The sequence below is a fragment of the Acartia tonsa genome, chromosome 1, assembly GCF_053477335.1.
Source record: "Acartia tonsa isolate MP-2025a chromosome 1, ASM5347733v1, whole genome shotgun sequence".
Lineage (NCBI taxonomy): Eukaryota > Metazoa > Arthropoda > Copepoda > Calanoida > Acartiidae > Acartia > Acartia tonsa.
This window is the reverse complement of record NC_137260.1, coordinates 21,917,976-21,945,661: the sequence shown is the minus strand read 5'-3', so window position 1 is coordinate 21,945,661 and position 27,686 is coordinate 21,917,976. Positions and strand designations below refer to the sequence as shown.

The 27,686-nt window shown below is 32.1% G+C and overlaps 1 protein-coding gene and 1 long non-coding RNA gene across 2 annotated transcripts; both read right to left on the bottom strand.

Moving 5' to 3' along the window:
• Positions 1-4,570: 4,570 nt before the first annotated feature.
• Positions 4,571-8,362, bottom strand: LOC145315004 (uncharacterized). The gene is made up of 8 exons (XM_080155077.1): positions 8,124-8,362; positions 7,828-7,884; positions 7,350-7,390; positions 6,877-7,014; positions 6,415-6,498; positions 5,937-6,021; positions 5,685-5,750; positions 4,571-4,863 (listed from the first exon to the last, which is right to left on the bottom strand). The coding sequence occupies exons 1-5, from the start codon at positions 8,311-8,313 to the stop codon at positions 6,439-6,441; spliced, it is 486 nt and encodes a 161-aa protein (XP_080011203.1). The 5' UTR covers positions 8,314-8,362; the 3' UTR covers positions 4,571-4,863; positions 5,685-5,750; positions 5,937-6,021; positions 6,415-6,438.
• A 2,832-nt stretch (positions 8,363-11,194) lies between these two features.
• LOC145332580 (uncharacterized) lies at positions 11,195-12,595 on the bottom strand. The gene is made up of 3 exons (XR_013884217.1): positions 12,200-12,595; positions 11,705-11,805; positions 11,195-11,255 (listed from the first exon to the last, which is right to left on the bottom strand). It is a non-coding gene; the product is annotated as an uncharacterized LOC145332580 (long non-coding RNA).
• Between the last annotated feature and the right edge of the window lie 15,091 nt (positions 12,596-27,686).

The following is a 27,686-nucleotide window of genomic DNA, read 5'->3' as shown; positions in this document are numbered from 1 at the left end:
ACCTAAATTAACTAGGATATTACCGTAAAATAAACAAAAAAAAACAAAACAAAAATAAGAAAAAAATATATGAAAGCAGGGCTAAGTTTAAAAAGGCTTATTATCTTCTAATTTGAAAATTAGGTCCCTTTTACTAACGACCATCAATTTACATTCTGACAGACTTATAAACCTAAGTAGCACACTTTTCTATAAGACTTGTGACTAAAAATATAAAGTGGAAAAAATATATCAAGCTTCAGATTTACAAAGCAAATCTTTTCTCTAATAAGTCTGTCAAATTGTTGGTTTGTCTGGATTTAGGAAAACATTATTGAAACCATCTATTGAGGGCATCAAAATAAAAAGTTTATCTATAATACAAATCAATATATAATGCATAGATTATTATCTAAAGGCTTTGCTGGTATGCGAGGTAAACGTCCTTGTTATTAATCTCTAGCTAGCGTACAGCCAACAATTAAAGGATTAATTCACTAATACTGTTCTATATGTATGTCATAAAATTAAAAAGATTTTTTTAAAAAGTAGGCCACTATCTATTTATAATGTTCCAAATAATTTGCTGCTGGTTTGGTGCTGGAGCTTTATTATTGTAAAAAGAGACAAAAAACACCTAAAAAAACAAAAAAAATAATTTAAAAAGTTTTTAAAAAGTACCTTACAACTTTGTTCTATAGAATGTACATATGTTGTATATGATTATGTAGTCAGTCCTAAAATAAGAATTAATTATGGTTGCGCATAAGCTTGTGCTGAATGGACAGGGACAATTATACTAATAATTAAATTAATATAAAATTACTTTTTTGCAAAAATGATAAGAATGTACTGTTAACAGTCGGACTTTTATTTTAAACATTTAATAAATCAGAAACAGGGAAAAATTTTTCTTTCGCTACACTTTTTAAAAGCGAAGCTTTTCTACAATTAGGGTCGGTCCGTCCGTCCGTACGTCTGTAACGGATAGCTTATTTTTTCGTTAATTTAGGCATGATAGAATTGTCCTTTCGATTTCAAACTTTGCATGGTGATTCCTGTAGTAGTTAGGTACGTTATAGAAAAGAACTCTATAATCGTTACTAGAATGTCAGTATGTCAATTTTAAACTTTTTTTAACAACAAATTTGTATGTAATAAAATCATCCGATTGTTTTGATTTTTGAATTACTGATTCCTAGGACAACAAAGTACAATGTTATAAGCAAAGCATCTATATAATCAAGTCCTAAAAACGTAAGTATGTCCTTAAACATTAGCCTGTATTTCTGCAGTTTTTCAACAAATTTAATTTATACATTTATTTTCTGATTTTTCAGTTCTGACACACTACAAGTATAAATGTTCGTTTGTCCTACCGTTTCAGAGCTTCGCTTTTATGGATGTTGGTCATCCTTGTTTAGTAACCACTTTTTGTAAGTATCTTTTCCCTCCTCCTTCTCCTCCATCCCAATTAGTTGGGTTAACAATTAACGTAATTTAAAGACTTATTGAACAAAATATAAGTCATATTGTAATCCTTCTAGTTTTTACCATTTCAGAAAGCATATCCTTTCCAATTAATGTTAATCTGTATTTTGCTAATTTGCATAACCGCTCTATAGTTTGGTGTTCCAAAAAAACAACTTTGCAGTCTAGATCTTTTCAACTTTTTTTATTGAATGTTTGAAATAAATTGATCTACATTCATGTTTAATATCCTAGTTCAGTTTACAAGGGGTGTCTTTGGATTATATCAATGTTGAAAAAATGTTAAATTTTTGCTATTTCACACAATAAGGCGTTGTTTTGTATGTACACCAATGATTTCATGTTTCTTGGTCATAAAGCTTAGAAAATACTAAAAAGATTAACTATACTGAAGATATTTCCCTCATAGCATTATTTAACCCCTCACAAAAACCATTTTAAAGGTTTTTAGTTTAAAAAAGATTTGTTATTCTAAAGAAAATATCAATGATTTTTAAATATTCTAATATTTGTTAGGCTTACTTTTATCCTTTCTTATTTCAATCACCAACAAAAGTGCTGTTTTAGTAAAAAAATAATTTTATAGAAAGAAATTGAAATAGAAAATTGATATTTAAGCGATTTAAGTCATCTGTAATTGACTAGATGGAAAAACTACCTCCTTCCTTCCTTAAATATATCAAAAAGTCCCTAGGGGCTAGAAACAACAGAAATTCATTTATTATTATAATTAAAAGAATCAAAAATAAGAAATCATAATTTTGTTAATTTAATAAATGAATTGTCCTCTCCATTCATCCATGACCATTCATGAAACCAATGGAGTGAAGCTGCTTTGTAAATCATTTGGAAATACCCCAGAAACAACAGAATACAAAAAGAAATGAGGGATATGCGGAAAAAGTGTGACGTTTTAAAGATATGTCTATTATCCATCTCTTTTTTAGGGGTTTTCTTTCCCACTTCTCCTCTTATCCTTCCCTTTTAGACGTATTTTTATGACGTCAAACATTACACTTTCTGCATACCCAGAAATGAGCTTCTTACATTGTCACCGAAATAAAAATAAAAAAAGATATTTCAATTGATTGAGCCACAATTGATTGAAACTACAAATAAAATTTAAAAAATATTGTAACATTAGCGCATTGTAGACTAACTAGGACACATTCATTAAAATCTTTAATACTAATAGTAGAATGATATGTAACAATTGTCCTTGTTTAAGATATACTTCATGGTTAAGTAACTATTAGAATTTTAGATAGCACAATAGTTTAGAAAATAGTTCATAGTACAATATAAGTAATCTTAAAGATTAATTTTGTTTTGGAATTTCACATTAGTAGACATTGGCCGGCAGCCATAAGAGCCAAGTCACTTTTGAAACTTGAATGGGGCTTATCATACATATATATGACTTCCACAACTTAGTAAAATCTAAAAAAGGGGGAAATGGGCCCACACTAATGTTTATATGTTATAAAGTTTTTGTTAAAGAAAATATAATTTAACAATCAAACATATAAACAAGAATATGAATATCCCAACAGCAAAGCTCATCAATAAGAAACAATTCAGAATCAATGCTGGATGAACTAACTATTTTAAACGTTTATAGAGTAGCCAGCTTTCTAAAAATATTAATAATCTTTTATATTTATCATCCAACTTTTTCCATAATTGTTATTATTTTTTTATTGATAATTTTTCACAAATTTTAAAGCTACGGTCGACTGTGCAATAAATGAAGGGCTTAAACAAGTGTGTGGTTTCAAACTAACTATACCATTACAAAATTCAGTGTGCCCATGCTTACGCAAAAAAAAATGAACACAACCAATCAGAATAGCCAAAATTTGAGAACTATCACAAGTACTCAATATTGTAAACATTTTCATAAACGCAAATTGTAAGATATACTTGATAATGTTTGGATGTTAATATTTGTCTATTCATTTGACCAAATTTCTTAGAATAACTGTTTTAATCTTTGTCAGAATTAGGAGAACTGCAAGAACACCAATTATAAATAGATGATACTGAAAGGAAAATAATTATTGTTGAAAAATGATTAAGTAATAATATGATTCCGTCAACCAGAACAAAACTTTGTTAGGTGTAGGGGAGAAAAGTTCACAAGCACAGCAGGTAATTTTAAATTTTTTCTACAGTAGTGGAATGAATGTGTGTGTGTGTTTACGATTATTTAATAACCAGTAAGACCACAAGACTACCATGAAGAAGGTTTGTCTGAGGATTGATAAATTCTTTACAAATTAAATTGATATTCCATCTGGTCATAGCAAGGTTTTACGCTATTTTTAGAGGGGAGGGGATTGCCATATACCGGGGTTTGGTCGATGACCGTATATATAATATATATGATTCAGGGTATAAATATTGTCATATATTTATGTTGTGATGTCATATATTTAAGTTTGCAGACATATGTTAGTTGTTACTCTTAATTACTCTTTAATTGCTCTCAGAAAGAATAAAGAGAAAATATATTTAAGTCAGTTGATATTGAGAGTCCTAACACAGAACATTATCTGGTTTGGGTTCGAGTCTTTATTAAGACCAATACAGCTATTTACAGACATCCTACTACTTTAGATAGTTTGCATAGGCAGATATTCTACCCCTTCAAAGTGCATAGTTAATTAATACATTGTATTAATTAAACAGACAGTCATCCTGTTGATTGGTGTCCTGATATACAGACAGACATCCTGCTACTTCAGAACTATCCAGCTTTGAATAATCAGTAGTTTTGACTTATTAACATATTTAATCATTTCTAAATATAGTATCAATATATAATCTTATTTACTCAAAAACTGCATTTAATCCAATATAATAAATACTTAAAAATCTGTTTGCATTTTGAATTGAACATAAAGTCTACTCTATCATTAACTTATGTAAGTCTGTCTATATCACATTTGGCGCAGTCTTATTGTGCTACGTGTTATTTAGACCTGCTGCTGAGTTAAGGGTGGGGGAAGTGGTGTTTAATTTGAAGTCAATCACTTTTTGAGATATTTTTTTTATCTCGGATTTTTCACAGTTTTGTTTTAATTTTTATATTTCTAACTTGATTTATATTTCAGGTTTCTGTGGAATTTCATTCTTTAACTCTTTTGATCTAAATTTCACGGCGGATCTAGTTCCAGTGCTCGGATATGGCTGATGGAGAAAAAGGAGAGCGGGGTAAAACTGAAGGCAAGCGTGGACGGCCGCCTAAACGTCCTCGGGAGAATGACAGTCAGGATGATGATGGAACTCCCGAAAATTGGGAGGAGGAGGATGCTGCGGCTGAGGATGCTGGTGCAGGTGCTAATGCGAATGTGGAGTTGGCGTTGGGCGAGGTGGAGAATGACGTTGTGCCTGAAAGCATAAAAAAATATGTTAGGGCAATGTTGCAGGAGCATACGACTGTCAAAGGTCAGGTGGATAAGTTAACGGCGGCGAATAAACGGCTGGAGAATAAGGTGAAAGAGTTTAAGAACTCTGATGAGCATAAGAAGTTAGGTTATGATGTTGATTTGGCTACTATCAAGAAAAAGGTGGCGCAATTGCCAGTGGATGGGGATATTAGCGGTTTTTTGTATGAGACAAGTATGGGGGCTAGTGTATCTGCAGTCAAAGCGACGGGAGATGATTCGTTTAATACATCTTTCATTAATCGTTTGAGTGTGGAGGCTAAATTGGATTCTACAAATTTTGAGGCTAAAAGAGGGAAAAGTGCTCCCGGACATTTGAAGTTTTCGCAGATTGAGTTTTTAGGTCCTGTTGGGAATGGAAATTGGATGAATGTTCGTGAGAGTTGTCTGACCGAATATGAGAATCAATTGTTGGATATATTTCCTTTAATTGAGGAAAGGGCTGAAGTGCTTAAGGCCTATAAAAAGGTTGCCGGCGGTAGTGTAAGCCAACAGACTGTAGAGGAGCAGTTTAAGGAGTTTTGTCTTGTAAGAGGAGTCAAGTGGGATAGTGATTTTGTGCGGGATGCTCCATTTTGGGATGGAAACATTGATTTTGAGGATTATTTCTTATCCTTATGGAGGGTTGCTAGGTTCGCAAAGTTGGAGGATCCTATGCTTTTTAAGGACGTCTTGTACAACAGGATTTTTGAGTGCAAAGGGAAGAAGATGGGGAGGCTTATTACGCCGGAGGCTAATGCTTCCTTAAGTGCTTTAGGTTATTACCTGTTGATAAGAAGGTTGGTGATACCCTTTGCTGATACAGAGTCGGCTACCGAATTCTTTTACGCCCTGAAACAAAAGAGTGGTCAGAATGTGGATGTGTTTTTCAATGCTAAGTTGCGGCTGTTTAGGCTTATGCATCCTGGTCAAATTTCTAGACAATCTTGGCGTGATTTTTACAATAATGTGGCTAAGAATTTGCTGTTTTCTGATTTAGCTAGAGATATGGCTAATTTCATTGAATCTATGCATTACCTGGAAGATTACAGTGCTTTCTTGACTTATTTGATTCGCAGAGGTCAGCATTATATAAGCTGGGCTCGTTCTGGACACGTGTCACCTGAAAATGTAACGTCCTGTTATTCTCAGGCTATGGAAGGGTTGAGGCTAGAGGATTCTAGGGAGGTAAAAGCTAGGCCTGTAATCAGTGAAGTGCATGTATCTGATATGGAGGGCAGGACAGAGATTGGCGATAATAATGCGTGGATTGAAGGGGATGATGATATTCCTTGGGATCAGGTTGAGAACGTGATTGGGGCTCTGAATTTGAAGGCTAAAACTATGATTTGTTGGTATTGTGGGAAAAAAGGTCATGTAGTGGCTAGTTGCTGGCAGAAGAGAGACGGCAAGCCGCCAGCTCCTGATTCTCGCATAGGAAAGACCAAAGCTAAGTTTTTCTCAGCCGGTAGCGAAAAGAAAGAGGGTCCTGGAGTGCCTAATAATAGGGTAATACCTGAGCAGTTTCTGAAGAAGACAGTCAATCAGGTGGGGCCTGTTGTGGATAGGTGGGGCAATCAGGTGGGGCCTGTTGTGGATTCTGAAAAGAGCAGAGATGAGAAACAGTATGAGGCTATGATTGCTGACATAGCCAGAAACAATTTTCAGCAGTATCCTATGTAATGGATATGATTGATTCGATGTATAAATTTCATTTTAGGATGAAATTTATAGATCGTTCTTTTATTCATATTTATTATATAGGCTATAGTACTGTAAATAGTTAATTTTGCTGTTGTGTATTCACATTATTGCTCTCAACTTTATAAAGTATTACTGTCTTGTTTATTCTTCAGTCAAGGTGTGATCGTGTTAATGAAAACATTATATATATATATTTATATATATATATATATCTACTATATATTATATTTTGATAGGTACCTATGCAAGGTTGAATACTTCGAGAGGTACTTACTTGTATAAGAAAAGGCTTGGAGTGTAGCTGTGTGATGCTGGTAGTCTGGGAGATGTACAGGATTTCATAAATTGAACAGTATGTTGGCGGCTGGCGACAGATGGGGGGCTGACTGCTGTGTAGTGGAATGATGTATATCTAAAATATATGGATATATTAATTAATTATAATGACTAGTGTTTTCAAGAGATTGTGAAGTTTTTATATAACGAAAATGCCTATTTGTGCGGATTTAGAATTTCTTGTGCCTGGGGCTGATATTCCGGTGAAGGAGTTAGGAATTATTGATACAGGAAATAATTTTAATTCTTTGATATCTAGAGAAATTCTTGATAAACATGGAATTGAGTTTTGTCCTGCTAAATTATCAGCATATGCAGTAGATTTAAAGAAAGTTAATATTATTGGATATGTTGAGTTGAAGTTTAGATTTGCTGGAACTCAAGCTGTGTTTACGGAGATATTTTATGTACCTGAGGTGACGAGTAGGTTGGTAAATCTTGGATCTGATTTCCTGAAAAAGAATAAAATTAATATTTGTTTGGATGAAGATAAGTTTGAATTTTGTGGGGAATCTGTTCCTATTAATTCCTGTTTACAGAAACAGGTGGTGGCGGAGATACAGAAAATTCCTATTTTGTCCGGACGAATGAATTCTGAAATTCCATCTAAACCTACCTTGCCAGGGATAAAGGAGGGGGGTGGGTTTGGAGAGTTATATTCAACGAAGTATAATGTGAAGTTGCTGGATAAAACTATTTTTTATCCTGGAGGATCTACCGCTGTGGTGCATGTGACTGGATTAAAGAATAATGGGCTTTGGTACGTGTCCCCTAATTCTTCTAAGATGACAAGTGGCAATGGGATTATGATTATTGAGGGGGTGTATCAGCCACGGAAAGATGGGTCCTGTGTGGTTAATGTGGTTAATGCGTCAATAAAACCTATTACCTTGCTGAGAAATGTGAAGATGGGGCATTGTTTCATCATGGATAATCAAGATGTTACCTGTAATAAAACAATTAATGAATTGGATAAGCCAGAAAAGTTGTCGGGGCAAAAAATGCATGAACGGGTACAGTTTATTATTCAAAAATTGAAGTTAGATGAAAATCAGATGATTAAGGAAAATCCAGAATTGAAACCCAGGATTATTAAAATTTGTTTGGAAAATTTTGATATCTTTTCAATGAATGATTCAGATATTGGTGATTGTAGATTAATGACATATAATATAGAATTGTTACCTGGAGCTAAACCTGTGAAGGCCAGAAATATTCCTTTGAATCCAGAGTACGATGCTAAATTGAAGGAACAGTTAACCAAATGGCTGGATGCTGGCATTATTGAGGAGGGTTTCTCGGATTGGTCTAGTCCTATTTTTGCTGTGAAAAAGAAGGCTGCACCTGGAGCAGAGGCTAAGTTGAGGTTTGTCATCGATTTCCGCAACCTGAACAACGTGACTAAGCGGGTGGCGTGGCCGCTGCCACTGATTTCGGATAATCTGACGAAGCTGGGTTCTGGCAAGGTGTTCAGTACTCTTGATTTGACAGCTGCCTACCATTCGATGACTATGGATGAAGACTCTAAACCGTTGACAGCTTTTAGTGCAGCAAACAGGATGTATTTGTTTAACAGGTTGCCATTTGGGTTGTGTAATGCACCCAGCCTGTTCTGTGCTCTGATGGATAAGGTGCTGTCTATCCTGCCAGGTATGTATGGATTCTGTATCAGCTACTTGGACGATCTGATCGTGTTTTCATCAAGTCCAGAGGAACATGTAGAGCATCTGCAGGCACTGTTTCAAGTTCTTAGGCAGGTCAACCTGAAATTGAATTTAGATAAGTGTGATTTATTGACTAGAGAATGCCATTATTTGGGGCATATTATTAGTGCCGATGGATTGAAAATGAATCCTGCATATTTGGAACGGATTAAGGATTGGGGCAAGCCTAGAACAGGGAAGGAGTTGCAGAAATTTTTGGGATTTACTAATTATTACAGAGGATATTTTGCTGATTATGCCAAGAGGTCGTGCATGTTGGATAGTCACAGGAATGACACTATAATAAAGTGGACAGAAGAATTGAACAGAGTATGGACTGAATTTATGGAAATGTTCAAGACTGAAATGTGTAAAGGCTATCCTCAATGGGATAATCCTAATCTTTTTATCGTGGACGTAGATTATAGTTCTCAGTATTTTGCAGGGATTATTTCGCAAGAACAGGATGGTGTAGAGAGAGTGTTTGGTGTCTGTAGTAAAAAGTGTAATGCTGCAGAACAAAATTATCCTTCCTATAAAGGAGAATTAGGTGCATTAGTATATGCATTAAAGAATTTTTTACACTTTTGTAGGTTTCATGAATTTTTGGTTCGGACAGACAGTATTTCACTAGTGCATTATAAACGTTGGGCTAAAGGATCAATAAACGGTGTCACCTATCGATGGATAACTTTCTTGCAAAGTTTTGACTTTACAGTTATCCATCGACAGGGGACTAAGCATGTGAATGTAGATTATTTGTCGAGAACTGGGTTAGATTGTAAGGACCATCGACTGAAGGATTGTCAGGAGTGTAGAGAGACAGATAATAAAATTTTGGATCCTTACCTGGATGATTCACCATTTCTGGATCAAATTTATTCTATTATGCAGGTACATTCTGCAGAGGATGAGGCGGATGTTGAGTTTGTCTGGCAAAGTAGTCTTCAGCAGGACGAGATCCTAAATGAAATAAGGTTATGGATATTGGAAAGGAGACAGTTGTCGTCTTATGAGAGGGCGGAGCTATCGGGCAGAAAAGAACTATTGTATAATCTGATTGGCCATATGTATGTGCTAGAGGGGGTTGTAATTTTCAGACAGCCTTTGGCCGAAGGGGGTTTTGTCGAGAGGCCTGTAGTGCCTCTTTCTTTATACAATGATATATTTGATTCAGCTCATGGTGGATATGGTTCTGGACATAGAGGTGTGCAGGAGACAATACGTAAGATAAATGAGAGATTTTTTATGCCTGGCGTGAACAAGTTTGTGGAATCGAGAATACGAAGTTGTATTACATGTTTGAAAAAGGCTGGAAGTAATCCTAAACATGTTTCACCTATAACTCATTCTGTTCAAAGTAGTGAAGTTTTTGCTAATATGTCAGTAGATCTAGTTGGACCTTGGACTCCATGTTATCATCAGGGACAGACGGTTAAATTTGTCTTAATCATGGTTTGTCTATTTTCTAGATATGTTTTTACATGTCCGTTGGTTGATGCTAAAACTGAAACAACTGTAAAGGCTATATTGGAAAATTTTGTACCTACCTATGGTTTATTTAGAGCTTTGAGATCGGATAGAGGTACAAATTTTACAAGCAGTGTGTTTAAAGGCGTGATGAAAGGATTGGGGGTGGATACTGTCCTAATTCCTCCCAGGAATCCAAATTCGAATCCTGTAGAGAGGCAAAATCAAAGTTTGTAAATCAAAGTAGATGAAAATCATGGAACAAAGGACTGGGCTAAAAAATTACCTTTGGCTACGTTGGTGATTAACTGCTCCAAGAGTACTAGAACTGGATATTCTCCATTTTTTCTAGTTTTTGGTCGGCAGCCACGTATTCCCCTCGATTTTCTATCACCAGTCCAGTCTGTTGAATCTTCATCCTCGCGGTCGTATCTGGAATTTCTGAAAAATATGGAGGATGTAATTAAGAGAATTTCTACAAAATCCAAGTTATATTTAGAGGTTCAGAATAAACACAGAGTACAGAGGGAAGCATTAAGAGTGACAGATGTTTGTTATGCTTTCTTTAATATTGTAAAAACTGACGTGTCCAAGAAATTACAGTCTTTCTATGGGGGGCCTTTTATTGTAGTTCAGAAATTTTCGGATGCATTGTATGAGTTGGCACCTTTTGGGAATAATCCCATCAAGAAAAATCAGGTTGTGGCTAGGGATAAAATTCGAAAAATTCATGCTCGAACGGAAGTTTTAGGGGAGGAGGTTAATTTTAACGTTTTTCCTTTACCTGAAATTTGTCCGTCCGATGAGATATTTTTGGAGGTTGACAATATGCCTGTAGAGAGAGAAACTGTAGAGGAGAGAGAGAGTGAGGATGTTGTGTATTTGTCATCTGAAAATGATGGTTTTGAGTTGGCAGAGGAAAGACAGAGTGACGAAATTCAGGAGAAGGAGAGTGAGGTTGAGGTTGATAATGACAGAGTTTCAGGAGATGGGAATAGAGAAATTATACCTGTAGGTGAAGGCGTAGAGGTGGGAGTGACAGATGAATCTGTGGTGCCTACTCCTGTGGTTGAGGGTAATTTTGACGAGGTTGAACTTCCATCGGAACAGTCGTTTTTGACTACGGCGCCGCCACAATCTTCACCTGAAAGATTAGTTACAATTAAGAAAAGTGGATCACGGGTGGCGAAATATTTATGGGACACTGGGAGGAGGTTAAGATCTCAGGTAGGGGGTCCTGTGGTACATGTTCAGATAGGAACTAGAGGACGGAGAAAGTAGGGAAAGGAGAGCTGATAATCATTATTTTTGAAAAAAATATTATATAAATACATATAAATATTTAAAAAAAAAAATATATTATAATAAGAGTTCATGAATTGTTATTTGGTTATTTTAATAACAAATATGTGCTGACAAAGCTAGTAGGTAGAAAGTTGTCCTGCAATGAAAGGCTAAATCAGTTGATATTTGCGGGTGAATTGGTGAACAGTTATCAGCTAATAATGTCTGGTCATAATAATAAATTCAAATCAGGTAAATATTTTTTAATTTGGGGATTGTGTTTGATACCCTGTGGGGCTGATATGATACCTGTGCTAGTAAAGGAGTGTGTTGGCGACGGTCCTGAGTTGAGGGCTTCAGAATGTACAGTATTTGGTCAGCATGAGTTTAATGGAACAATCAGCGGTCATCTGTTAAAAAAAGTGGGAGTGAGATTTTTGCCCGCGGTACAATGTCACGTCGACAGAACGGTCCACACCTGGTATTGTGGCAAATATAGCCACCTACATTTAGGGGCACCAGCTGTTGTTAGTAGTGATGAGTTAATTTCTAGTGAAGATTGTAAAAGGATGGAGGAACAGAGGGTGTTAGACATAGATGGACGACGGTTGCCTGTAGCGTTTTATGACCGGTCACTGACTTATTTCATAAATGGTACCATCCTGTATGATGATATGATGACGTATGGGATTGACCCTCAGTGCAGAGGGGATGGTATTTATTTAAATAATACCTTTGTGCCTAATACTTTTCAAGAAGTTCAGATTACAAGTTATTTGAAAAATATACAAATTTCAATGTTACCTGATAACAGTTGTTTTCTTGAGGATCAATTCATTGGTGCACATTGTCTGGAGTCTGATCTGCGGCTTGGGCTTGATCGAGTGATAGTTCACAATAAATCACAGGAAGATAGACGTTATTTTAGTTATTTTCGGACTGTTGAAATTGTAAATTTAACTTTGTTTACATTTTCTAATATGGCGGATGATGCTAATAATCAGGGTGGCCAAAGTTGGTTGGCGATTTCTCCACAGTTTTCGTTGGGATTAAAACTGGGGAAAAAAGTGGAGTTTTCTGACTTTCTGACTGATTTGCATTACTTTCATACCAACGTTCCTGATGTATTTTTGTGGATTACAACTGCTAAAAAGAATTTTTTTCCTTGGATGCGGAAAAAGGAGGAGGATGGTGCTTTATTATTACAGTTAACATCTTCATACCATCAGGTGGAAAGGATTTTGCAGGCAGAACAGGGGTGTTGGGAGAATAATTTGTTTCATTCCAACATCAAACAAGTCGGAAATTTGTTGGTACAACATCTAGGGGAGATGGAGCTTGTGTCTGTATGTAAAAAAAGATGGTTAAATGTGACTATAGGAGCAAATTTGCCGTGTTATCTTGGTCATTTTTCTTTGTTTATGGATAATAGAATTGTTGCTGTAGAACCATTCACAAGATTAGTTAAAAATGTTTCCTTGTTGATGGTTGTCGAGTGTAGGAAAAATCCAGTATTTGTGAGAGTTAAACCTGGATTATATCTAGGCAACAAGGGGGCAGGAATGCAGCTGGTTCAGACTAAACGGCTGGAGGATAGTTGGTTGGAGGTACCATTGAATTTTGAGCATCTGCTGGATAAGGGAGAGAAAGGACAGGTGTTGGAGTCTGTGGAAGAGGCTAAACTTTCGGAATTGGCTGCTAATTCAAATGCGTTTGTTGTAGAGGTGACAGAAGATTGGTTTGTACATTTGTATAATTCCTCAATTGATTGGTTGACTAATAGTTGGCAGCATTTTGTTATGGCTGTGATGGGTGCTGCTGGGGTGGTTATTGGATTGCTGTGTGTTGGTTGTTTAGGCAGACTGTGTAATTGTATTAAATATCCCTTTTTGAATTTCTTTCCTAACATTTAAAACAAAATCCAAATGTTTTGCAAAAAGACAAATGATTTATTACTAAAATTACAACTAAGGAAGGGCTTTGATTTATTTTTAGGATAATTGAACAAAATCTTTTAATTTCATGCAACAACAAAACTAAAACATTTTAGGGAAGAAATATGTAAATAGATTTATAATTACATATAGTTTAACAAGGGTGATATTTTCAATATTTGCGAATTTATGAATTGAAAACTATTAATCAATTAACCATGAAAGTCAAACATAGTTTAAAAACAAATTCTAAACTTAATGGCAAAAAATAAGTATAAAATTCGATGATAATGGAGGCAGTTATAAAATAAAGTTATAGAGTAGTTGTAACCGGAAAGGGGAATCGTCACATGAAATTCAAAAGTAATTATTAAAAATTGTGTATTAGATTATATGTAATTGTTTATATCCTAAATATTTTTGCATCGAACTATTTTATCGTTGTTCCAATTAATCTTTGAGAGTATTTAATATTTATTTTTGTATGCATATTAGCCCTGATATTAGCCTAATGCACAGCTTACTAACCTAACTTGTTTACTATATATACATATACAGAATAAAGGAAAAGGTAAAAGTATATCAATTATAATTCATAAAACCATAAAATACTGTTTTTCCACCTACTTTTCAGAAGCAACAAGAGTTAATAAAATAATTTCATTTTATTTCCTAATTTAAAACAATTACAGTTTTCTTAATCTTCATTTATTCTTTACTAGAGGAAGATGTACTACCCTATGAGATAAGATTAAACCATGAGCGGAGCAATTTAAAGTTTCCAGAAAAAAAAACATAATAGATTGCTTTTGCTTTTCCATGATAGACGGCCAGACTAACATCGTAGAGCTGTGTACTTTATATAAATATTCTTTTATCCCTGACATCTCTCTAATGTATTCTTTTATGCACAAATTTAACTTTTTTAATCTTGTTTCTGCATTTCAAGCTATGTTTACAAATAAATATACACATACATAAAGTTTCTCAGCATACATAAACACAAACAGGGAAGCTTACTAGAAACAAGGACAATTATGTCCTAATACATCATGTGACTAACATACAAAAAGGAAAGTTAACTGTCAAACAGTAAAACTGAAGGATTGCCATGTATGTATCTATGGAATAAGGTTGTACTTTTATAATTTTATCAAATAAATAACGAATATAAACAGTGGCTTGGCAATTTAAAAGTACAATCACGTTTGACTGTGGAAAATTAAAATTCTATTAAATGGACGATCAAATAATTTGTGGCCACAATTTTAATAAACAATATTACCCCAAAATTGGTTGAAAAGATTGGAACTGGAGTAATTGACAAACTAATTATAAATCAACCTAGTTTTTATGACAATAAATGGGAGAATGTTTTTTTCCTGATACAATGGTACAATATAATAATATCCCTCTCCCTGAGACTAGAGGCAAGTGCAATTCTAAATGGATTTATTGGACTACTTTACAAATCAACTGCATCCAAGAGAAACAGAGTGAAAATTAAACAGAAATGGAAAGTGAGAAAAAGACAGGAAAATTTTGGATAGAAGCAAAAATTGACATGTGGTCAAGAGTAAGTTATAGAGCAGATTTGATTAGTATAGGGGATATTTACAAATTTAATTGATAGTCTATTTAGTATAGCACTAGCAGACAAATAAATCCCACTTACCCAACGAATGAACGGCAAGACTAGCAAGTCAGTTATCAACTAACTTCGTAAATAATAAAGAATGGTTAGTATTTTAAAACAACATTATAGTATAAAAAGAGAAAAGAAAGAGATAGTGTTAAAATGAAAAGAGAAAACGGTGGTCAAAAATTGCAAGCCGTTGTTAATTTCTCCTTTATTTTACATTATGCAGATTCTTTAATGCACTAGAACCAGGGTTAAAGTAGGAAATAAATGTTATTTGATTGTAATGCTATTATTATAAAAAAGAGATATTGTTTATTTCAATCTATTAAATTATTAATGCATTTTTAATCTCCATTTCTGAAAAATTTTCATTCCAGCATGTCAAACATTAGATTTACTCAGCTTGGCGTCTGATTTTAAGGATTTTTTACCTATCTCTTTTTTATTGAATATACATTATTCTTTCTTTTTTTTGTTCAATATATAGAGAATAAGGTGCACTTTTTATAGATTTTCAGTCAAACCAGTTTATGTTCTCTTCAGGAAAAATGACCACTTTAGATCAATGGCGTGCTGTGGGGGGGGGGGGGGGCGACATTCCGATGAAAATCAAAATTGGTAAGGTCTGTCTCTCCTTTTTTCAACCTCCTGTGAATGGATTATATACTCTGATTTTAGTCTTTTTGGTTTTTAATCTATTATTTGATTTTTTTGTTTTGTTCATGTATTTTTTTACTTCAGAATTTTGACTTATATGTACGTGTGTAAATCTTTATAAATAATATATTCAGAACATATTTTTGAAAAAAAAACCTTAGTTTTTGTTCAATTTTCTTATACCTAGAATAGGATTTTTAAAAAAGGAATAGATATAAAGTTAATCTTAGAAAATATATCTAAAGAAAATATAGCAGATTTGTTCTGAGGGGATTATAGAGTTATACAGTCATAGAGTCACTGAATTAATAATAAAATATAGTTCTGAGTCATGACCATAGAATAATACGATTTAGAAATATTTCAGCAACCAATAAAAATAAAAAGACATAACCTTAGAATAATATAATTTAGAAAATAAAGAAAACATCTCATTGAAAGTATTTATAGTAACACCATGTTAAAGATAGGTATAAGGATAATTAATAGAAATAAAATCTTCACTAGTTACCTTTTATTTTTATTAATTCTTTGATCTTTTATTATAAACAAATTTTTAAAAATGTATTTTTTAATGGTTCCTGAATTTTATTTGGTAAAATGCACATCAACAAAAATGACCTAACCTTTAGCCATCATGATATTATATAGATGTTTATCTAAGTATCACCAATTATTATTTTCAAGATTTTAACAACATCGAATCTGTATATTTGGAGGTATGAACCTCGTTACGCACATTTATATTTCTATGAAATCAAAAGAAATGATAATTTCACTGGAGTGAATCAAAAGCCATTTTCTTCATAGCATTTATTTTAAATTAAGAGGAAATAGCACACTTTTTGTCTACTGAAGTTTAATCAGATATTTAAAAAACTTATCCTTGACAAAAATTCATGAATATTATTATATTTTTTTGTATTGATATGGAGAATGATTTGAAAAATAGTACCCTAAAAAAAGTTTTTATAAAGGTGTTCTTTTTTTCAAAATGCTGTACATTTCCCTCTAAAACATCTTGTCGTTTTTTATCCACATATAAACCCATTTTCCGTATAATTTCAATTTCATGGTCTGTTATTCACAAACAATATCAACACAACATCCACAAAATACAACAAAAAATAACAATCTTTTTTCCTAAGAAGCTCTGAAAAGTGTGTATCCATTAAACTCGTACAAAAAAACAGCTGGACATATTGGTAATTTTTTCCTCCTTCAATGATCCTCATCTAGAAATGGTTTTAAACCCTCCCCCACCCCCACTCAAAAATATATCCTGTGTTATAAAGTAGTAACGTTTTTTTGTCTGAAGATAAAGATCTCAGAAATTCCATGTACGCATGAGTAGTACCATATATTTCCAAGAGGGGGAGTGGAAGGATTTTAGTCCTCTTCAAACTTTGAAACCCCTCATTTTGCCCCCTAAATTTTTTTGAGAATACATTAGATTTACTCCCTAAAACTTTTGGAACTCCTCCTTTTATCCCCCTCAATAAAAAAGCTTGGACGTCATAATTTTACATTGGGGAGATTGCAAGAACATTTAACATTGAACCCTGATTAATTCTGAACAAAATTCATTTATAAAATAGATGAACATTTGTTTTTTTAGATAACGTTATTATAAACCATTGCGTAGGTACTCTTTAGTTATTAAAGTCTTTGATTAGGGTACAAAATTTAACAAAATTGTAAATTAAAAAATCATTAATATATACCAGATTTTTTTCTAGGGGCGTTGGGAGTACGTGTGGTAGTACCCTTCCCCAAAATATGTAAAAACCTTTCAGGACCTATAAGAAGCTGAACTGTAAAGGATAAAAATTGGTTAAGCGGTCAGCAAGATCCTTCGGCACAGGAAGACAGACAGATATTTAGAAATCGTGTTACTATTATACAAGAATTTAGGAATATTTCATTTGTTTATACAGTTTATATTTTAACATACAGTAAAAGAGCAGTTAGTCAAAAGGTTTAAACAACATATTTAATTTGTCAAAAAAGGTCAATAAAAAGAACTCAATACACATTACAGGCTGAGCAAACAAAAGTTATGAATACTAAATGGAACAAAGTAATATTCTTCACATTTAAAATTAAACTCACATTTTCCCTCTTTCTAATAATCTATTTATTTTTATTAACATTTAGGGTTATATCAACAAATATGCTTATATTTTGTAGAATTTATGTAAAATCCTTTTTTAAATTATTAAAGGAGGGGGGGGATTAAGGCTTTTTAATAGTAAGTTGGAAATTATGAAGTTATATTTAGCAAAACATGTACAATCAAACAATTAATGATGGCTTGTCAGTATATGGGGCAAAGTAATCAAAGTAGTGTAGAAAAAGTAGCCAAATAAGAATGAATATCCCTCTGAAAATACCTGAGACAGTTGTTGTTATGTTTTTCAGGGAAGCTTTATGACGTTCATATTTAGTTTAAATCACTGAAACGAGATAGTTTGTCCGTCTAACTTTTTAAATACATATTTGATTAATTTTTACTAATTTTGTATTATTTGCGAAGGAGTTTTCTTGTTGTGTTTTCAGTGTTTTCCGACAAATGCCTTTAGAACTGAAAATCAAGGGGGATTTTATTAAATTGAAATTATTTAAAAGTACGAGAAGGGGGGCCAGGGTGTATTTTTTTATGCTAATCCCTGCGGGGAAACAACGCAAGATAACCTACCCAAGTAATAAGCAAACAAATAAGAAGCTATACCCTCTTATTCGTTAAAAATCATTTAAAACAAGGATGACAACATCCATAAAAGCGAAGCACTGAAACGGTAGGACAAACGGACATTAACACTTGTATAGTGTCTAAACTGAATTATCAGAATATAAAAATATAAGAGTCGAAGCAAAATTGTAAGTAAATTTGTTGAAAAACTTCTTGATACAGGATAATGTTTATTGAGTTTATGGACATACTTACATTTTTAGGATTTGATTATAGAGTTGCTTCGCTTAAAATATTGTTCTTTGTTGTCCCAGGAATCAATATACCAAAAATCAGATCAAACGGATAATTAGATCACATAAAAATTTGCTGTTAAAAAATTAGAAAATCAACATGTTTAAAATGGACGTACGGACATTCTGGTAATGATTATAGAGTTGCTACGCTTTCTAAATTGTACCTAACTACTATAGGAATCATTATGCAAAGTTTGAAATCGATAGGACAATTCTAACATGCCTAAATTAACGAATAAAAGCTATCTATCTCGGACGGACGGACCGACCCTAATTATAGAAAAGCTTCGCTTTAAAAATAAATTGGATGAGGGAATTTTTTTGAGCAACTAGGTACAGAGTTAAAATGATATACTTTAATTGAATACTTTGACTTAACAATACTTTGGCAAACAAGGGAAATGTAAATATTGAAAGGGAAATTATTACTTTAAGCCATGTCTACCTTTTTAGTCTTTTTAATGTCAAGCAGCTTTTCATTCAAATGTTCAATAAAATAGAATTAATTATTTTATACTTCATAAAGTTTAATATGGGGAATCGGCAAGAGAGAGATTATCTAAACCTAATTTGTACATCTTTTCTGCTTTTTGGTATCGTCAACCTTCAAAAACAAATTAAAAATCTTTTTGTGTATTAAGTCTGTTTAACCCTTACAGCTCGGGCCCCAATTCCCACCTTAATAGATCGGGTCATTGATATCTAAGTATTCACCAAAAAAATTTTAGGTTTCTCCTTATACACAAAAGTCATAATGTAGAAATTAAGATTTTTTTAGAATTTTTTTCTAATTTTGGTGCTACCCAACCGACTTTGACCGGACACCACGGCCGACACAGACCAGATATCCTAATAAAATCAACTCTTGCCGACGTATAATTACTAAACTTAAAAAGTCATGAATTTACAGCACTCCATCTTACCTACAAAAAAAATGAGATTGAAAAAACTAGAGGGGGGGGGCTCTTGGAGCCCCCCCCCCCCCGATCTGTAAGGGTTAAGGGAAAATATTTCTCAAATTTTTAGTACAAGGAAGGGTTAAGGGGGAGGGGTATAGAGGGAATATACCCCTCCTTGAGTCGACAGATGAATAGGAAATAGACTGGATCAAATTACACCTGACTCTGGGAGTTGTAACTCCCTAATACCTAACCCTACCTCTTGAACTACTCCCCTTATTTACAATGGGATAGAGGAAGTGAATAATGAAGAACAAAAAGCATGTGAAACTATGGTGCCCTTTTAACCCCAAGTTACGCCTATTCTATAATATAAAGTCGTATGGTTTTTGCTCTTAATCTAATGATTTCAAAAATGCTGGTCTAAATTTGTAATAATTATTCAGGGAAGCTATATAATACTTTTTTGTATATATATCCTTGCCTTTTTTGACCTTCTCTAGAAGCTAGGTGCGAAGAAACTAGTTTTGTAATAAAGAACTGTTAAAATAATAAGTCAATAAAAAAAACGTTTAAAAAATGACAACAAAAAAATTTAAAACAAAGCTTTTCTATGTAACAATGTACATCGATTTTTTTCAGATTATATATCCCTGTTTCTTCATATAAATATCAAGTTGAATTAATGTTGATTTTTGTGAAATAAGAATGTGAAATATTTTAATTGTAGTTTATAAGCATAGAACTTAATCCATGCTAAATGGGGTGTTTAAATTCCTAAAATCTTGATGCCATACATTTTACTCACAAGATTCATTATTAAATTTTGTTAAAAATATTTCTGTTGTTATAAAAACAGAAAAAAAAACGAACAGAGAGGAGAGACAGATGGACATAAGAACAAACAAATAAACAAACAGGCAGACAACATTAAGAAAAAGATTAAAGACAGAAAACTGAGGTAATGAACAATTGGACTTGCGTGATATAGCAGCAGTAAGTACCATTTTTATTGTGATACAGACATAAATATTCTGAAGTCTGAACCAATTAGAAGTCTTGTTTCATTTCAGTTCTTTACAATTCAAAAAAGAGTGTTTTCACAAAGTGACTTATTTCCAATGTAGTTAAATAATTTTTATTTAATTAAAATGAAAAGAATGAAAACCATACACATAAAAGATATATACTTTTTAAAAATATTTTAAAAAATAGGTTTGAATAATCTTATATTTTATCATATTTGTATATGTGACAAAAATGAATTTGTTGTATTGCATAAACGTTTGTTGTCATCTTACACTATTTAACCCTTTACAGCCAATTTTTATGTGTTTTAAATAAGTGATAGAAAACAAGCACGATAATGTTAATTCATTGATATATTGTAAAAAATTAAGTTTTTAATGAATTAATTTAGATGAATTCAAAAGGCCTAACTTTACTCTATACCAGAATACTATATTTATGAAGCAAAACACTCTAAAAGCTACGAATTTTACCCAAATAAAAAAAAGACCTTTTGCTCTGATCAAAAAGGACCACAGCAACAGTAAAAATTAATTTTTAAATCCCCTCAAAAAAGTTTATTGGGGACTTAATTCAAATTTAGGCTCTGCAGTTTGATTCTACTGGTGTCATAGTATATTTTTTATATATGTTTTAAAAATAGGTTAAAAACAGTTTAAACAATTCTTCTTATTAAGATTTAAGTAAAGAACCATTTTAAGTTAAACAAACCCGTGAAGCATTTTGTGTTAATGCCAATTGCCAAATAACCAATAGCAGTGCTTCATAAAGTTAACATTATCTAAGTTTTAAACGATTTATGTGCAATGCTTATTTATTTACAGACTATTGTCGATATATCAACAGCAACTCAGTTCAACTATAAACTTCTTTTTCTACATTACTCGTACCACTGGACTACCAACAAAAGTAGACTACAACCAAAAAAGCTTTATCACAATGTATAATCTTTTACAAGGAATATCTTGTTCGAAAGGTATAAAACATTTAAACACACAATAACATATGCATGTATATATTATAAATACTTTAAAGATGTAATGTTTTCAGCCAGTCCATGAAGATCTGCTTAACCACTGATAAGACTATCTGGAAAGCTTCACATAGGCTATATGAGTCCCTATATGCTAGTGACGTAGTCGATGGTAATAAATAAAAGTAACATACATTACTTTATGGTATAAAAGCAGGTTTCATTATATATAATTAAAAAGCAGGTTGACAGCAAATGAAGTATCAAACCCAACTTGAGAATTATTAAACTTTAGTTACAGAGTGTCTGCGCTACTAAAAATGGTTCAATAAACCCTTTTTCACCCCTGACAGATTGAAATAGATAAAATCTACCAATTGATAAATGGAAAATCTATACGGATTAAAAGTTTTTTTTCTATTAAATCAAAAACCGTTATGATTTCAAAAAATAAACACGTATCTAAAAAAAACTGTGTAAGGTATAACTCTGCATACCTTATTAATAGCGTTATTAGAAAAGCAACTCTACAAAGTAGATCATATCTCTTAGTGATGGTTAGGATCACTTCTTCAAAATAGCCTAACACCTGCCCTACACTCATTCATACCTCCCTGATTAAAAAAAACTTGTAAACTTGCATTCATTTTTTTTTGAAAAATTGTTGATTTATATATAACTTTCTAAAATATTATTCACTTGTTTTTATCTTAGAAAAAAATTTACTTCTATTAGACAATATCGTTCTTGTTGTTGAGTTAGTATATTAGCATCATCATATCATAGCATGGAACATACTGATTTAAATTATAACAGCAGCAGTCGATATTTGAATTTGATAATCGAAATCGAAAGAAAAAAATAGTTTTAATAAATATGAAATCATTATATTATCATACAATCATTTTAATAATTTATTTTGATGTCATCGTTACCTAACCCTACCCTGAGCCCTCTATAACAAGACCTAACCTTAAGTAAAACAATATGATTACTTATAAGAAAAACTACCCACCCTTAATTTTCAATTTATCCCAAAATAAAGATGGGGAATAGAGGGTTCTGTGGTCGCTAGGCACTTTGAGGGAAACTGCCGAAAACTGTTCTATGTGAAAAGGCAACAGAAACGGTTTAAATGTGATGTTCTGACAGACCAACAGATTTTGTAAAGTAGTTTTGCATAAAAGTTAATAATCGACCTCTGCTACTAAGTTGTAAGTAACCTGATATGCATAAAGCTGAAATAAGTTCACATATTATCAACAAACCCTATTACCCCCACCCTTAAAATCCTATAACTACGCCCCCAGAACCCCGCCCATTTTCACTCCAAATTTTACCCCTTTCTTATCACTCTTTCAAATTATCATTGATAAAGTGCTCGGTAAAAGATGTGAGAAAATAATATCTTATTCTAAGCAAAAAATCTTGAAAAAGATTAAAACAATAGGGTTTTGTAATGTAAGTCTTCAGATAAGATTATTTTTAAATAATCTAACCTCCACCCCTTCCCCTAAGGGGTAAAGCAGATAGTATTTATTATAGAATATTCATTTCTATATCATTATATATTCTTCAAAGATGCTTTTTAAAATATTAAACTTTTTAAAGAATACCCTTTTCTCTTTGCCTATGATTTACCTCTCTACACCTCTGATAACAAACCCCCTTCTGGCCTTTCCCCCGCCCCTCACCTAAAATACTCCGGGAGTTTATGCATGGATGGGTGCAAAGAGAGTGTTGAGTGGTGTCCCTATTCTCCAATAAAAACAATCAAAAGCAAGATAGTGAATAAAAGAGAGTTAAATACAAGAAATTATGATATGAATTTAGTAATAGTTTACAGTGTATTTCAATATGAAAGAGATAACGGAAAAGAGTTCAGCATAACATAATTGAAATGAAAACATATGGGTATACATTAAATGAAGAAATCAATAAAAAAAATGAAGAAGATGTGTATTTATAATAGGGTTTTTGCTAAAACTAATAATGAATTGTTAAATAGATTTTAAAAGTTCCTTCTTTGTTTAAAACTATGAATTAGATTAATAGATAATAAAGTGTATTTGCATGCTTGATGAAGTTGTTTATAATTAAGCATAAATGCTATATAACTTTTCTGTTTGTTTTAAGGAACACTTTAATAAGAGACAGAGGAGCAAAGGGTCAGAAATATTACCTTTCAACATACATTATTACAGTATGGAAATATAAAGAATGTTTGCTTTAGTGTTAAATTTCCCTTATTACTTTACAAAGTCAGCTATCAAGGGGGTAGTGGTCTTAACTCCCATCCCACCCCAGCCCCCCCCCCCCCGTCTTTTTCCTTTCTTATACCAATAAAACTTTGATAGGATTTAAACCTTCAACTGCAAGATACCAAATGACTAAATAACGTTTATAGAGTTTTGTTATTAATTTAATCCACTCAATTTGGATAGAGGAGGATCGACTTTAATTCAAAGAAATAATATAATTAAATATATATGCACAATTATACCTTCCAACACCAAAAAAGTGTGTGTTATCCTTTTTTCCATTAGATCTATGAAACCTTTGGATCGAATTTTCATGAGAGATATCTAATCTGTTAAGAAAATAAGTTACAACAAAAAAAATTAAATTTTTAATAAAATTTTTCCCAATGCAATGTACAGAATTAAAATGATTTGCTTATTTAAAAGAATATTTATTATAAGCCATTATCTCTTTTAACAGAGAAAAATGTTACATGTCCACATATTTGAGACAAAAATCTGGTAAATTTCTGTGTTTTTAACTTTTTTTTGTGTAGGTGTGTTTGTGAGTTTGTGTTTGCGCGTGTGTGTGTGTGTGTGTGTGTGTGGGTGTAATGTGTGCTATCTTGTGTTAGAAGACAGTTTCATCATCATTAATAATCTTACTTTCCTTAAAGTTGACATGTCATACCAAACAGTTTTTAAAATTATAAAAAATCATTTCTTTTTCTATATTGAAAAGAAGAAAGCAAAAACATCCATAAAAGAGAAGTTCAACAAATCAAACAAACAAAAAACCAAAACATTTCAATACTTAACAAATACCTACTTGCAATTTGAGACTTGATTATGGAGATGCATATGGAGTGCCAATTTACCCTTAGAATTCATTACTTATTCCAAAATTAGATGAAAAGGATAATTACAAAATATAAATACTAGTTGTCAAAAAACAAGTTAAGAAAAGTATGAGCTTACAAACAATATGATGGACTTTGAATTAAAGGATTTATATCAAGAGTCTAATTGTTTAGTTGCCTAAATGATTGAGAATAAATCCTAACAATTTGGACACTTGTGGACAGGATTATGATGCATAAACAATTTTAATCTGGAAGATATGGAATGTTTCCTTAACTCTTTAAATGTATTTGGTGAGTTAAAGTACTGATTAACAATCATAAATATATAGAGAGAAAAATTTTCTCCTTTAAAACTCAGCTATAAGTAAGCAAAGAATATATCAATGTAAAATAATTTTATGAGCTTACTTATGGCAGCTGTTTTTATCTTCTTTTAACTTAAACTTTTCAGTTTACCAGTGATGTTAATGTTAAATTATTAAAAGAATCCATTTTTTGGCCTTGAAATCAACTGAAATACTTTACAAATATCATAAAATTGGAGGTAATGATATTTCCTGAAACAAAATGCAGCAAATATAATCATATTTAAAAATTATACATATATGTATTGAAATAAATAGAAAAAAAATCAATGATCATGTGGATAAATAACTACATTCATTTTTAGAAAAAAGACAAGATATCATTATGTGCTCATTTTGAAATTTCACAGAAATTTATTTAGAAATGTAAGAATAACTAAAATATTTGTGTTTTTGTCCTTGCAGCTTCAAATTTATATCTGTGTGGTTATTGAGTAGTTTACTATTTACTAAATATTTTTTTTCAGTTTCGTAGTTTTTTTATCTGTTTTTAAAAGAGATCTTTTGTTATACTACAAACGGCTTCACCCATAGTTCTAGGAAGTTCGCCTTAAAATAAAAGAAATTTTATATTTGATTGAATTTGAAAATAGAAAAATACCCATGCAATTTTGCTTCAATGTGAACCAAGAAAAAAAATATGCCAGCCTGAAAATTGAAGATTAAACAGTCAGTTTTGATGTTTTGTGTTCTTCTTACTCATATACCTTTCAATTAAAGTAAATATTTGAAAAAAAGCAGCTTAAATAAACTAAATTCCCAATAAGTTCCCAGCTCTAAAAAGTTTTAAAGTAATGAAAATGATTTCACACGTCAAGAGTAAGTAATGAACATATTTCTACACAAATATTTGAGTAGCGATGCTACTAAGTAAGTAATGAACATATTTCTACACAAATATTTTAGAAGCGCAGCTACTCTTTTTTTGTTTTTAGTCTGTAAGTCAAAAGTAAGTAATGAACATATTTCTACACAAATATTTTTGAAGCGCAGCTACTCCTTTTTTGTTTGTAGTCTCAAGTCAAGAGTAGGGACTAAACAATGAAAACATTTATACAAAATATATTTATAGTGCTGCTACTCTTTTTTGTCTGTATTCTTTAGATCAATAAGAGTATGTCAGTCAAAGAGGATTAAAATGTATGAAATAATCAGAAATAAATTACTAATGTACATTTTTATACCTGTTACTTTTTCTTTAGCCAAGGATAAATTGGAATGACCTAAATACGACCTTAAAAACAAAAAGCATTATTTAAAATTTGGTGAAAATAATAATCTAAGTAGATCAATCCGTAAGACCAATTAAACAAACTTTGGACAAAAAAAGGACAGTTATACAGCAGCCGCTAAACTAAAAATTATTAGATATTTATGCATTTTCAAATCATTTGAATTTTCTTTTATTTACAGCAATTAAAGTGGAATAATAGCTAAACACTGAAAAACAAGCTTTTAATTGTGGCCTAATTTGGCAGGAAACTTTATATTTTAGAACAACTAGAGCTTCACTAGATAGCATAACCGTTAATAGTATAGTCCCCGCCCACTAAAAGTTGTAAGCATTATAATATCTCTTGTTATTAAAAATTTATCTTTTTTAAAAACTGTATATATTAATACTTCAAGACTATGTGATTTAATTATGTATAGTTTGTTCTTAAAGGAATAAATTATTAAATAAGAAAAAAAGAATATCTATACTTAGCGATTAAGATTTGTACGTTTGTCAAACAAACTCTACGCAATAATGTCAAATTTCAGTAATCGAAATAAAAATGTTCATTCTCTTAATTATGGATGGTTTAACTAGAGACGTGTGGGTAAAGGATGAAGGGGGGGGGGGGGATTGTTAAAGATAGGAGGCATCCCCCTTATTAAAGACACACACTCCACTGATAAAATTCTGTGCACATACCTTAAATCATTTTTTTTCATATACTATCATTCTAATTTTTGAGAATCTATTATATTTTGAAACAGTCCGAATAAGAATATTTTTCAGCCAAATGTCTTGTTTGACTTTTATTTCACAATAAAGCTGAATGTTTTATATCTTTCTCTCCCTTTTCTCTCTCTTTTTTCTCTTATTGTGAATTGTTTTTTAACCTCGAAGCATTTATATCAAGCAGATAAGTTGCATTCTTATCCAGTTCTTGGGAAACGGCCAATGGAAAATAATTATCAATCCATTACATTATTCAAAAAATATGTTTTGTGTTTATATTGATCTAGAAGATTAGAGCAAAGGCCTCACAGAAGTTTTTCACGGTATACATAGACAAACAAACATCTTGTAACCTAATATATAGTAATATGTATTTTTACAAAAGTATATTTTGGCCCAGAGATTAATGCAAGGGCCTCAAAGAAGTTCAGTTTCAATACTTAATTATAACAAAATATTTTTTGAAGCTGTTAACACCTCTATCTAAAATAAGGGGTTAATTTTGCTTCAGTGTTAGTAAAGGTGTGTAATGGGTTGTGCTTGCAATTGCAGGAATAAAAGGATCACAAACTTTTTTTAAAAAGTAGTCCACAAGAATTTTGAAGAAATACTTAACTTAACATATTTTAGTTTCAGGAGATCCTTAGAAAGGCCAGGAACACTTTATGAAGTTAGCTCGAGGGATTGTTCAGTAATTGTTTAATTAACGATGTTAAGCTTATTCAAAAAAGTATATATTACTCATATTCTACT